This window comes from Caloenas nicobarica, chromosome 7, assembly GCF_036013445.1.
Source record: "Caloenas nicobarica isolate bCalNic1 chromosome 7, bCalNic1.hap1, whole genome shotgun sequence".
NCBI lineage: Eukaryota > Metazoa > Chordata > Aves > Columbiformes > Columbidae > Caloenas > Caloenas nicobarica.
The window spans coordinates 16,137,539-16,151,924 of record NC_088251.1 but is presented as its reverse complement, the minus strand read 5'-3'; the positions used below and the strand labels follow the sequence as shown (position 1 = coordinate 16,151,924).

Here is a 14,386-nt window from a genome sequence, read left to right as displayed (position 1 = left end):
ATGTCTCTTTTATTAACTTGGCTGCAAGAAAGGATAGAATCCAATCTCCTTGTGTATAGACTACTTCTGATATACATGAAAGTAGACCACAATCACGGGAGGGAGTGATTAGACAGCTGCATATGTAATTTTCCCTTTGAAATATACATACAATGAAGTATGTTTTATTCAAGTACTTACTACAGACCTGTTATCTTCATCCCCAGAAAACAAGCAAACATGGTAAATAGCCTTTGATTCAAGTTAAATTGTTTCAGAATTTTTGTGCAGTTCTCCAGATACTCAGTCAAATTTATCATCAAACAGTAGCTTCAAAAATCTCACTCTGTTCCCATTATTCATCGTTTTGAGCTCCAGGTACTGTAGAACCCCCTATTTTATTTTTACAACAAATTGTAACATGTTTTTGTTGCAGAAAATACACAAAAAGCATTACTGGTCATTTGCACACAGAGTAGCAGAAGATTTTTGTGTCAAAAGAAGCAATTGTTCTCTTAAGAAGTCTCAGATGAGAAATCCCAACAGCAGCCTCTTGGCTGACTCTTAATACATCTTACATTCAGATTCAATTACTTAAGTGAAATTAGCCAACTGATAAATTATTTAAAATTAAATCTTCTATTTCATATGTCACAAAAATATCACATCATCTTTACAGACAGCTGAGAAATAATATATTCCTAGAGCTTACAAAAATTTTCACAGAAACAACAGGCACCAAGACCTGGAGACTTCCCAAGCTAATAGAATGTATGATAGATGTGCTGATTTTTTGATATATTCCATATAAAATGTCTATAATCATTGTTAAACTTACATATTTGATAAAACTGGGAACCACGGTAACTTTAGGTAAATGCAATACTTGAACATGTTATCAGTTTACAGGTAACCAATATGAAGATAAATAAATATGAAAAAAAAGGGTACGTTTTCCATTTACTTAAATTGCTGAAATGTGTTCCATTGCAAATTTATCTGCCACTAAACAGACCTCCTGTCATTAGATGAAGTTTATCAGTTTCACAGAAAAATATTTACTGATACATCATTGTTGCTCCTGGTAGAAACTCAATACTTGAACACTTGTTCAGGTTCTCTAAAAGGATGAATAAATCCTCGCATTCACACTTCTATTCTTTTATGGCCCTTTCTTCAGATGGTGAACCAAAATAAGCCAGAATAGGTTTACGCAATATAGAAGAAGCTGTATAATGACTAGAACATGGAATTGTCTTCTGAATTGCCATCTGGCCACGGTAAATGATGCATTCATTTATATTCCTCTAGGGATATTTTGGATAGCAAGCCCAATGGTGAAACTGTTCATTTACTTACCATCTGGATATGACAAATGATAAATTGATCTTATACCCCTGGAGAACTTAGGGGACTGTATTAAAACAAAATAAAAAGTCTTTTAATTCTCAGAAAGAGCAGTCAACTTGATACTTTAGCATTTTCTCCACTAGTAATCCTTGGCAACTTCATGGTTCTGGCAGACCAAAAGGAAAGAGTAGACCTGTAGAGAATTTTAAACCCTTTTCTTGTAGGTCAGTTACATATTTTAAGCCTTGGTACTGTTACATTAGCATGCCCATAAGTTCCATTGTTTTTCTTACGGTTCGTAGAAAAGCATTCTTGATCTCTCTCAGCCATGGCAACAAGTCTTGATAAAAGGCAAGAACTCTCCTGTGACCTGAGAACGTGGCAGGGCTCTCTGGTTTAGGAGCTTGATAAAAGGACAACAGAATTAAGAGAAGATGGCACCTTTGGCTGCGTAATTTTCTTTATTATCCTGTCTCACAGTAGCTAAAGAACATCAGGCCACAAATGAAATGATCTTGCCTCTACTATGCAGCTTTCTTAGGATGGAGTATGAGCCAGAAAGAGTTCCTACTCTCTCTACATTATCAATCATATCCCACTCCTCAGACGTGTGATAGTTGCTGCTTTTGTGGAAATTTTTGACCTACCAAGACATAAAACATTCAGACATTTACGAGATGGTGTGAAGGCAAACTGAATATGAAGATTGCTGATTGATGAGAACAAAAGGATGACTAGCAAGATTTTCTCAAGTTTTCTTTTGAAATTATAATGGACATCTCAGCAAAAATATTGAAAGGAAGAAAGAGAATATACATTTATTCTTTGTACTTGGAAATTCCATGTATGATAGGACTTCTTTTTCAAACATGATGACTGGCATATTTAAAACTTAATAAAAATGTGCAGCTGATGCAATTGCACTAAAAAGTTGTTATAATATTCAATAGAAGCCCATTGCATTCGTCATTACAAAGCGAGGAACCATAATGCAGGCAGAAGCCATGCTCATGTAATCAAGAAACCTGTGACAATAGATTTCTATTTGAGGCATAGTTCTGCATTGCTACAGCTATGCATAACTAATTAGACAATCAGAAGTAGGTCTCATTATGCAAAGTTACTCAACCATGTTCTGAAGTAATACCTTAGTGACACTTACTGTATGCCCCAGCTGTCATTTGCATGTCAGGAAACAGAGTAACAAACAAAGAGGAGACTTTAACACCATATTTTGATTGGCTTTCTACAAGTCTGACTTGAGTTCCTGCAAGACCTGGGAAGAACCAACTAGTCTTCCTGGAGAAAAATAAAAGTTTATTACTCAAACAGAGACAACATTTAGGTTTCCTAATATTATTCTTCAGACAAATAAACAGAAAATATTTTTTTACAGCTCAGGCAGAAGGCCTGCATAACCTGTCTCCAACCCATGCCACCTTAAATTATTAAAACTAACACAGAATTTTAGAAATGAGTGTTGGTCTCTAGAGTACACTGATGCTTGGAATGCAGACGTTCACAGGGGATGTGAGGTTAAAACGTGGAAAATGAAGAGAGAATGTGTAAATCTAGGCACTTTAACTGAATTTAAATTGCTAGTCTGATCTCTCTGACAAAATTACTTATTTACCCATGAACGAAACAGCTTTAGAAGGCTGATGGCCTTTAAAGAAAGATTCTGTCCAGGCAACAGCAAAAGAAAAGGAAGATTAAAGATTAAAGTTGGTACTCATTTTATGGTAGATGTGTAGCAAATATTTTCTGGTGTAATCAATTTGTCACACACACAGGAAATTCAGTACCCATGATTTTCTATTTCTTCTGATTGAATACAAAAAGAAAAAAGCACATAACTTAATATTTAATGCCATCCCATAGCCACCCAAGAAATGTAATGTACTGTAACATACTTTTACTCTAATTTGTCTATCAGCTAATTTGTTCACATCACTATGGTAGGATAATGACAACAGTCGGATTTGACTTTAGAGATGCCAGTGGAAAGCACCTAATTTTAATGACAATATATTGACAGGGAAAACCAAAAAAACCAAACCCACACACAAAAAAGCTTACTTGCAAAATGGGAGAAAAGACTCGTATGTCAGTTAGTAACCCATCTCGCTTTATTTTCGTTTGTATTGCTCAAATTACTTTGACTGAAATACAAATGTTCAAAAACTTTGTCACAGCCTATCCACTTGTTATGTAAACATTAGCCCAGTGAGATGTGTTTTCTATAGCTGTATGTCGAAGAACCTGTGACCTACCTTTACATGCCATCAATTTGTTTCTTGAAATTGAGAAAACAAATACTAATAAGAGTGACTAAGCCAAACGGTCTTCAGAAACGGAGTCAGAAATCTAAACGGCTCTACAACATACCACAAGAGTTTCATTTTCTTGTGTGGTCTGTTTCTCATTGAGCTTGCCAGGCAGAGACAGACTACCCGCTACTGCACTGCATCAAAGAGTATGCATAAAGATGTTCGCATTTATCTTCGTATTGCTACAGTCCTACAGTCAATACAAGCCAGTCTAGCTAGCTGAGAATGTAAAGTGGGGAGGGAAAAAAAAAAAAAAAAAAGGTATCAACAGCCCTAGAGCACTCAAAGCTTTCTTTTACTGGAGAAACCTTCAGACAGTTGGTAGGTCTGTGATGGCACAGTGCTACAAAGCTATCTGAAGAGAGAATCCCCGGGCCAGGGCTTATTTAAAGTACTTCATGAATCAGTTGTCTATCATTGAGCTGCTTTGTCAGTTGGTGAAAGGTTTATGGATGCTCCAATTTGCGTATTGTTATTAATCTTATTCTACCAGCAAACTGCTTGACTGCAGAATGTATCCAACTGCAGTCTTCTGGGGAAATGGTGCTACACCTGCTGTATGCCTTTCAGCTGCCCTTAAGTAGTCTGTATGCTGCAATGTTAAACCCAGAGGAAGCTTCATTTCATTAGCATAAATCTTGTGATCTGTACACTATCAGAGGTTCTTAGACAAAAATAACACTATGGCAATCAGTCCAATAGCCAAAGTCGCACAAAAAGCTTTTAAAGTAAAATATTTCCCAGACAATTCAGAAGTGTTAACATACTTTTGACAATTATTGATTATTTGATTATATGCCACTGGGACCAGGAAAAACCAAAACCAACCAAACAAAAAAAACCACAAAACCCCCACACAACAAACAAAAGAAAACAAACTAAAACAATACTATATGAATTTTACAATTTCAAATCGTTTGTCAAATGCACACTACTAGAGTAAAAAAGATTTCCATAAGTTCATAAGGAACGCGTCCTACAACATGTCCTCTATGTTGAATAGATTAAAATGCATGAAAAGTAAAAAGTAATTAAGTTATTTGTTTTACTATTTCTAATGTGTTTTGCTTTAAATAAATGGTTTGCTTTACCAGTATCTAAGGTGATTGACTGCGTAGGAGGAGTACATCAGTCTGGACATAAGTCAGAATTGCTCTGCTAATCACAGCTGATGCACAGGGTTACAAACTACTGCTTGGACTGAGAGAATATGTATAATTATACTTTACGTTGGTGTTGACAGCAAAAGTAATTTAAAAAAAGCCATTCCTGGAATGTTTACTCCAAGCTGCTGCTGCAGCGCAGCATCTCCTCAGCTGTGTAGCTGCAGCTGTCTGAAGGGCCACATTAAAATCACTCTGGCCCTAAAAAGTTAGAGCCACACTCTACTGATTCCCCCTGGAGAAAGTGCAAACTTTTGTTCTTAATACTGAACTTCACACTTAATTTCAGTGGTGTGGCTGGATATACCCATACACGGCTGCAGGAAGTAAACAGAAATGGAAGTGAGAGGTCAAAATTTAAAGCAAGGCATCTTGTTAATCTGATCTCAATATCAAAAAAGACTACATCAATTTTTTTTTCAGCTCTGATTTACTAGTTTTCTAGGGTTTTTTTATTCTATCAGCCAAAATACCCGCATATATTTTTCTGTGCAAGTATCTATTTCTCAATCACACTCCAACAAGTAGTTATTCAAATTAAGCCTGCAGTTTTTATGGCACAGCACAATTCTTATATAATTGTGTATTTCTTTAATGGAAGAGGGTATCAAGGTTGCTGCTTTTGCTTTTTATAGTATTGGTATACTTTTTTAACAGGTTATATTTTAAATTATTACCCTGACTATCAGTGAAATGGCCATTGGGTTTTATTCAGATAATTGAAAGACTTTTAGAGAAAAAGCCTAAGATTAATTAATCTTCCAAATTAATTCACAGGAAGATTGTCTTAATATCAGATAATCAAATGCTTAGCCTGCACATTTCATAATATTCTACAATAATTTTAAATATTATCTTCCTGTCTGATGTATGAGAATGTTGCTGGGAAAGGTGCATCTGTTACTACTCTTTTGCTGTCTATAGTGCCTGAAGCTGTAGGCCATTGACTATGGGGTTTAAAATAACCTCAAAAGAATACAGAAACATTGATTCACAATGTAAATAGTTATTTTGCTTCACTTCTTTCCTAACTGTTCGACAAGCAAGGGTCAAACAGAGTCAATTAGGTGAACCAACAAAATATCAGTACTAAACAATTTCTGCTGATTTCCCTGGGCTTCTCAGTATGACCCTCAGCTGCTCATCTCCCAATGCTCATGACAGCAGAACACAAAGTGCCTGTGAAATATCTGCATTTCTGTATCAGATTCTTTGGATCCGTTATAGCTGCTTTTTTTTTAAAAATCTTGTGCATGGTGAATCTCCAATACTTTGCCGTCATTTGGCATATATCTGAACTTCCAATTGTGTATCCAACATAGTGACATGCTCGTCAGTGATACACCATTTTCAGACTATTAACCTGATATCCAGTCCAAAAAACAAGTGCTTGCTCCATATCTTTTCCAGATGTATTCTTTCAAACAACAGTTAAGAGAGTTCAGGGATCACTTGGATTCTTTCCAGAAAAAATAGGCATAGAATTTCTGCCTTTCTCCCAGAATTTCTGGAAGTTTTGTTCTTTCTTTTATGGTATCCTGGCCTGGATCTCAAACTTGTCATGATACCACTTGTCTACTCCTAGAATTGGTTTGCACTCGTATACATTTATGTCAATACTCTTCTCTTAAACCATCCTTATTCTTTGAGTGACACTGTCTCAAGCAAGTTCCAAATTCTTTACTAACAGCTGCACTGATAATTTCAAGCACTTAAAAGTTATTAGATTCAAAACTGCCTTCCTATTACAAAAATTATGATAGCAATTTTTAATCCACAAGGTTGCACTCCTTTTATTTTTCTCCCAGTTTCTTCACTATTACAGTACAAGTGGATCATGATTTGAAACTCTTCCTTAATATATTTATTTTACAGATGGAAGTTTTCGCATAATCTTGTACCTCTAAAAGCAGCTTTTGGAAATGAATATACACATTTAATGTATAAATTTAAAAATAAGTTTTCTTGCTATTACCCCATCCTTGTCAGACCTGAAGGATCACCTGTAGTTCCATAATTGTCTTATCTCAAACATTACTATTTCTTTCAATATTTACTTTTGACCATCTCATATTGGCATTGACTGCTGTCAAAATGGAAGAAAGCACTAGATGCTTTAAAAAGTCCCAGATTGTTAAGCTTTTATTTATTTAAGAGCTGCATTTGGTAGCCATAATTAGAAGACTGAAATACTTAGGACAGAACTTAAGAGATTTGTGGGGGATCACAGTTGAGACCTAATAGTCTGTATTTCCAGTGGCAAATCTGTCTACATAACATAACATAAATCACATCTGAAAAACATATCTGATATAAACACTTACTATCCTAGGCTTAGTCAAGGGCATGTTACTTCTCCAGTTGAAACACTGCTTTTTAGGGGTTCTTAACTTTCTGCACGTTTTAATGTCTTCAGAAAGAGTACTTGTGAACTGTAATGGTCCCAGGGCAGCCATTACAGCTGTTGGAGACATAAGCACTTTTAAACACTCTACACAAGTATTTACAACATAGAACTAAAAAGACTTTAAAATTGTCATTATAGTCTATGTAGTAAATAAGAAACTTCCTGAAAGTTAAAGTCTCTCTACTACTATGGAGTTGCTTGGTTCATAAAACTAAAATATTTTCCTTTTTTTAGCTTAATATTCTAATAACTGTCCTGCTAGTCTCCCGAAATGCTGAAAGGGAACAACCAATTTCGGTGACAACCAACGATAAGACAAGGGGCAATGGATACAAACTGAAACAGAGGAGGTTCCATTTAAATTTGAGAAGAAACTTCTTCATGGTGAGGGTCACAGAGCACTGGAACAGGCTGCCCAGGGAGGTTGTGGAGTCTCCTTCTCTGCAGACATTCAAAACCCACCTGGACACCTTCCTGTGTAACCTCATCTGGGTGTTCCTGCTCCGGCAGGGGGGATTGGACTAGATGATCTTTTGAGGTCCCTTCCAATCCCTAACATTCTGTGATTCTGTGGAACAGTGGGGAAGCTCAGAAAGATGCTGTGCTGCAGAGAATCTGCCTTGTATGTGGCTTCAGGGATATGGATTGTTTCATTGCTCCTTATTGTGATCAAACTGATAATCTAATATTCCAGGCTTAAGAAATTAAGTTGTCTTCATGGAAACACTAGTCACATTTTCAGCTAGATCCATTCACAGATGATAGCAAATTATTTCCATATCAAATTTACATTTTCCTGTGCGACTATGACATTTACACATAGGCATGATGACAGAAAATTCAACACAAGCAAAATCAAATATTATTATCATTGGCAAGAAATGGTAAATGTGAGCTAGCAGCACAATTGAAAACACCTTCTCAAGATGTCCTATAAGGGAATAGCCTCTGCCAAGAAAAATGTCACAGGCCGGAATACAGTTTAAAACTTTAGTCTAATTATTGTAACAAAAACATTTATTTTAGTTTATTCTGCTTATCATAAGAGATAAAAAATACACATTTGGATATTTTATCCTTCTACTGTGGCAGTTAATAAAACAGAAGGGTTTGGTATGATATTTGTGTTGTAAATCTATGGCCAGAGATATCTGGAACTACCCAATAAAATAACCATATAAAAAAGTCTGAATAAGCAACTCCTGGAACAGAGCTTCACCTCTTTGTTCAAAACTAGCTTTAGAAATCTTCAAATTGCTAAGCAGCAAAAGCCAAAGCCTGTCCTTTAGTGCAGTCACAGAAAGCCACAGAGAGTAGATGTTTGCTATGAAGAGTAGGTACAGGAAGGCAAAATATGACGCTGTAAGAAACAATTTTAAAATACTTTTCTTCTTACTCCAAATCTTGTACTTAACATACAATAACCTCATGGAGGCACAGTCTTTCTGACGTTTCACAGTGCCTTGTACAACTGTGACTTAGCCTTAAGAACTTTCACAAATTAGTGTGTAATAGCATATAACCAGCATGTTGACATATACTATTGAAACATACAATAAGCACGCTATTACATATTTTATATATATATAACAATAATTATATAAATGGAGTTATAGTATGCATGGTCAGGCTGATGGGATTAAAATTAAGAAATGCCAAAGAAGAGTTTTTACAGTCATAACTTGACCAATGTTTTCTCATTTCTCAACATGAAGGGACAATACATCTCTATAACTTGTATTTTTGAAAAACAGTATGGTGTTTAGAAGCTAGTTTCAAAAGCATAAGTCTCTTATGCCTTCAGTAAGTTAATTTTGGTCAGTCCCTTGATCAAAGCAGAGGCATGATTGCTTGAGTATTATAATTTTTGACTGGTTAAGGACCATGCTGTACAGTAAATGCGGTGTCGATGCCCTACGATATTGTGAAACGAAACATATAACACAAATAAATGAGCAATTAGATTTTTTTAAACTTTTAAATAGCTGTTTAAAGATTGTGAGTTTAATTAAAAAAATATTTTGTCTTTTTGACAGTCTATATCACATAACTTAGACAAACAAATATGATGACGTATTTAGAGAACATTCTTTCTGAATATCCAGTCCCAGTCCATACTACAACATGAGCAACAAGGTCACCTATTTAATGGCACAGTAAATGAGGTAGGTAGCAGATCAATGATCCTTGTTAAAATATTGCTATGGTAGACAATGATTTTGATTTTATAGTCTGGCAAAAATTAAGCACTGTAAGGTAAAATTCAGTCAAGCTACTTCTAAACTAACTATTTAAAAGGACAGCTATTTTGAAAATCTTAACATTTTTAGACAATTTATTTCAGTTTATAACTATGCTCTACCAATTGCTTATGTAGTGCAAGATATAATTCAGGTGAAAAATATGAGGTGATTAACAGCATGTCTTTCAGTTTTGATATCATGGAAATAAGAAGAACATGTTTTAATTTAAGTGACTCAGCAATGATATAATAGCTCACCCACTTGGCATTACCATACTAATTGGTCTAATAGTCTTTTTTGTTATCCACTACAGCCATACACATTGGTATTAGAAGAAAGCCAGTAGCTGTGAGAATAGGTCAGATCTACACCTCTACGTCTATAGGACTCCAAAAGGGGTCAAAAATCAGTGAGTAGATGAAATTAAAATCAATAAAGCGAAAAACCCCAGTGGACAGGAATTAATTTGACGTCCTTCATAACTTTCATTTGACAGTTCAAGAAGCATTTCAGGTCAATTATATTAATAGAAACTGGTTGAGTGAAAAGATGTTAATGATGATCCAGAGCTAATTAGCATAGCTATTTTCACTTCATCTTCTACAAAGAGAAAGGCAGAGCACAGACACAGAATCAGGCTCTTTTTTGGTCAGTGATGGAAATTGGCAGAGGACAAAAGTATGTGTGCAACAGCTCAGCAGTTTTTAGTGACAAGTCCACACTCTATGATGAAAACCAAAAAATAAACACATAAATTTATAACAATTTATTAAATAAGATTCGAAAGGGAACACTGAAGTAAAACTGGAATGATATGGTCATTGCCAAATATTAGTTGCTACTTCTTTTATGGAAGCCTTATTCTACTTTATTCCTGTTGCAGTTTTCACATCAGCAAAAGTTTCTATAAATCTCTGTGTCTCTCAGGCAGGCACACAGAGGCCCACAGATGGTAAAGGTCATAGAAAGCTGAGAAAAATTTTAATAAGAAACAAGTATGAGATTATTTAACTAATGTATATAGGATCCAGTCCTATTGGATAGTTCCAATATTGATAGTTCTTCACAAGTAGATCACAATTCAATCTTCTACATGGTGTCAGAAAGTTGTGGTTTGGCTGTAAGTCACTCATATGCTACTGAAGCTATTCTAAGTTCAGCTTCTTTTCATGGTTTATTGTGTATGAAACTCTGGTTTTATCTGTTTCAAATCCATAGTTGCTCAAATTTGGGTACTTAAACACAAGAAATATGACTGGCCATTCATAGCCATGAAAAACCTATACCTGTGTGTTCTGGTTGAAGCATGCAATGGAATTGCTTCAAATAAAACAACCCCTGACGCACGTTTTAATGAGGCTTATTGCAAGCCTTGCATCTGTTCGCTTTGCCTACAAGTCTGACTATTACAAGGAGTATACGTTACCGTGTAATTAAGCAGCAGTCATGAATGATGCTGTCTTCCACAAATACGCCACTCTCTTCATCTGTTTCGATCAGGCGACCAGCATGGTACCAATGTACTTGGGTGGTATTGTCAACGTATGTTGCAGTACACTGAAAAGGCAAGCGGTCTCCATGAAAAACCACCTGTCTTTGCGATGGGATCAGCTCAAAAAGAGGAAGTTCCAGGGGCCCAGCTGCAGGAAAAATAAAACAAAAACAAAAAACAAAACCAAAACAAAAACAACAACAACAACCAAAAAAAAAAAAAAAAAAAAAGGAAAAAAACCCTCACAATGAATTCCACTCATTAACATTGTGAAGTGAACTAACTCTATACAATTCTGGCTTCCTAGATCTTAACATTAAAGCACTAATATAAAAGAGATGCCCTCAAACTACCCACTTAAGTCTGATCATGCTGTGAATTCTAGAAATCACATTTCTTTTTTTGGTGTGAGCCCAAATAATTACAGAATTACTAGAATATCAACAGAAAATGGATTTCACAGAATAGTTCACAGTATGAGTAAGGTCGGAAGGGATCTCTTGAGATGCTCCAGTCCAGCCTTCTACTCAAAGCAGGATGACTTACTACAGAAAAAAAAAATAAATCTTCCAAATAAAGAAAAAATACAGCTATTAATATACGTGCAGTTACCAAATATAAGATGACTTCATTCTCAGTGGATGAAATTACCACTGTGCCCAGAACAAAATTTACTCACTCTACAGAGCCTAAAGTATCTCATATGCCTGGGATTTGGATAACAATAAGGTTAATAACAAAAGTTAAACTTTCTCCTGTAGTTCAGCTGCGTCTCTGATTTCTCATTTCCCTGTCCCTACTTCCTTTTGCTTCTTCCATGGTCATCTTTACTCTATAGATTTTAATCCACATTAATTATTTATCTAAATAGCTGTTTCTACTTTTTAATAGTGGAATGCATTTATTTTATGAATTTTATCTCTCCTGCCTTTCCCCAGGAAATACCACGATAATAAGAATTTTGCATATTCTTATTCTAAGCAGAATCTTACAAAAAAAAAAAAAAAAAAAGCTGCCATCATCACGTATCCAAATGCCTAAACACAATTAAAAAATGAAGAGTGTTGTACATTTGGAAGACATGTATATTTTTGGGAATGCTCAAAGTCTACTAATTTCATAAATTTGACAGTGATTGAAGGCTACATTCTCCCATCCTACAGTCTCTGTAGAGACTGAATCTCTAGACAGTAGTTGTTTTCTTCCATTTTTATTTCTAGATCCTGAAACTACCTTAACATAATTCCTGTAAAATATTTTCTATGCATTGTGAGATTAATGTTATTTCTTTAAACTGGTAGCAGAACATTGAAAAGGAGCATTTTTGGAAAGGTAATTGAAATAGAGGCTCTGCATCTAAAGACAGAAGATCATCTTTTATAGGATAATAAGGAATAAAGGAAAACCTGGTTTTCTTTTTTTCGATATAGTCTCCTTAGGCAGGACAAGAAAATTACTACCTCTGATACTTTGTTATCATCGCATAAAATCCTCATGGTAGTAAAAATACTAAGGAGTCACATATGTGACCGACGAATACACTACCATGAACATCTTGCACAATAATTCCTAAAATACCACCTTTTAACCTCAGCCTACACTGCTGAACAATTGACTGAGCCTGGGTTAGTTTGTAACTTCACTACTGCAATCTGACCCTAGACACAGTGCCTAAAGTGTTGCACCTTGGAAATCCTTCTACTTTGATGAGGAAAGAGAATTTTTAAGCTAGACCTTCTCCCTTATTTTTCTTCTATTTTCATTTAAAGGCCTCTCAGCATTAATATCTATCCAGACTGCAGGGTGGTCAGCTGAAAGGTCACCCTTCCACATTTGCACCACTAGTAACTATCTCAAACATCTATTTTTTCTGACAAGTACTTTAACATTTTTTTTTCCGTTTCACTGCTCACCATTTTATCTTCCTCAAACTTTCTCCTCAAAATCCTCCATTGACCATAATAAATACAGATGAACTTAACCATGCCTAAACAGATTGCAAGCCATAATTACTCGTTCTAGAATTGGTAAAAATTGTAGACAACCAGTAGTGTTTGTTACTCTCCTTACTCAGCATCCCACTTTAACACATTTCTTTATGCCATTGAGATGTTGTCCTCAGAACACTTAAATTGTGAGAAGCTGTATTTATAAACCTAGCTTTGGGCCCTCAATACTACCGGGGAATTTAAACGTTAAATAGTATATTACTCATCTGCTTTGAATAAACAGTGAGAGGGATCATTTCTGCTTTTGTATAGAGTAAGAATGCTGGCCAGCATAATACACAGGATTTGTACATGAGTGAATACATGACATTGTCATCTGGGAGAATCACACAAAGGATTAAGAAGGTAGTTGCTATCTACTGAGAGACCCTCTCTAATTCAAAAGGTTGCAAACTTTATGTTGCATTACAAAGTCAATTATGGAATACAGGGAAAAGTTATTTTGTGGAATTTAGCCATAAATTAACTGAATGATTATGAAAATGGAGTCCAGAAAAACTGGACATGTGTCACAAGTGCAACAGGAATACATACTACGCACAGAAAAAAATATTCTCATGAATACAGTAATTTTTATCTGAGGATATTGTATCTTGTCAAATATTTTTGCTCATGCACTGAGTGACACATTGTGTCATGAGGCTATGAAGTAGTAAGAGTGCAAACTAGAATATCAATATTTCTTAAGTCAAGATTAATAACTTGTCTGGCATACGGATGCAGTGTAACACTTCATGTTTATCTCTGCATCTATAGCTGGTCTTTAAGGCTCTCTGGTTATCACTTCTGTTGCTCAGCCTTGGGAATTACCCAACCCAGAAATGGAGTCGGAATTATGTGTTCTGTGCAGAGTTTGTCAATTAATGATCAGAAGAGAAACCTTTTTTAACGGTAGCATATCAGAACAGGAGAAAAGGATCCTTTGATTGACATCAGTCATATCAACAACCTACTCAGTTTCTTTTTCTTTGCAAATCCTTTTGAGTTACAACAAAAATGCAAAGCGAATGAAACATACCTTTGGTTTACCATTAGGGTGGGATATCCTGACCAGCCGAACCCTTTCACAATGTACATATTTGGGTTGACCAAATCGAGAAACAATGCGCAAACTTACTTTCAAAGTGAAACTAGTAAATTTTCTATGGATTATGACATTTGCAGAGCAAGGAAGGTACACTAAAGTACTTCTATAAAACATCTGCTTTTAATCTGCATGATGTCTACCAAAAAATGATTACCAGAGCTAATCTTCAGTTGTTTTCCAGGGATAATCATGATTTAAATGACTGAGGCTGGTTCTGCAACTATTACTCATGCAAAAATTCCAGTTGACTTCAGTGACACAGCTCACAGATATAAGGATTAATTCCATCAATAAGAGTTTCAGGATTAGGGCCAATACCCTTTTAT

At 35.4% G+C, this 14,386-nt stretch overlaps 1 protein-coding gene across 1 annotated transcript in view; it reads right to left on the bottom strand.

Annotated features, from left to right (window-relative positions):
• LOC135990990 (adhesion G protein-coupled receptor A3-like) overlaps positions 1 to 14,386 on the bottom strand; it is a 272,534-nt gene that overhangs the window by 137,527 nt on the left and 120,621 nt on the right. Inside the window, exon 7 of the mRNA XM_065639202.1 lies at positions 10,899 to 11,112. Coding sequence (XP_065495274.1) covers positions 10,899 to 11,112 — 214 coding nt within the window. The remainder of the gene's footprint in view (positions 1 to 10,898; positions 11,113 to 14,386) is intronic.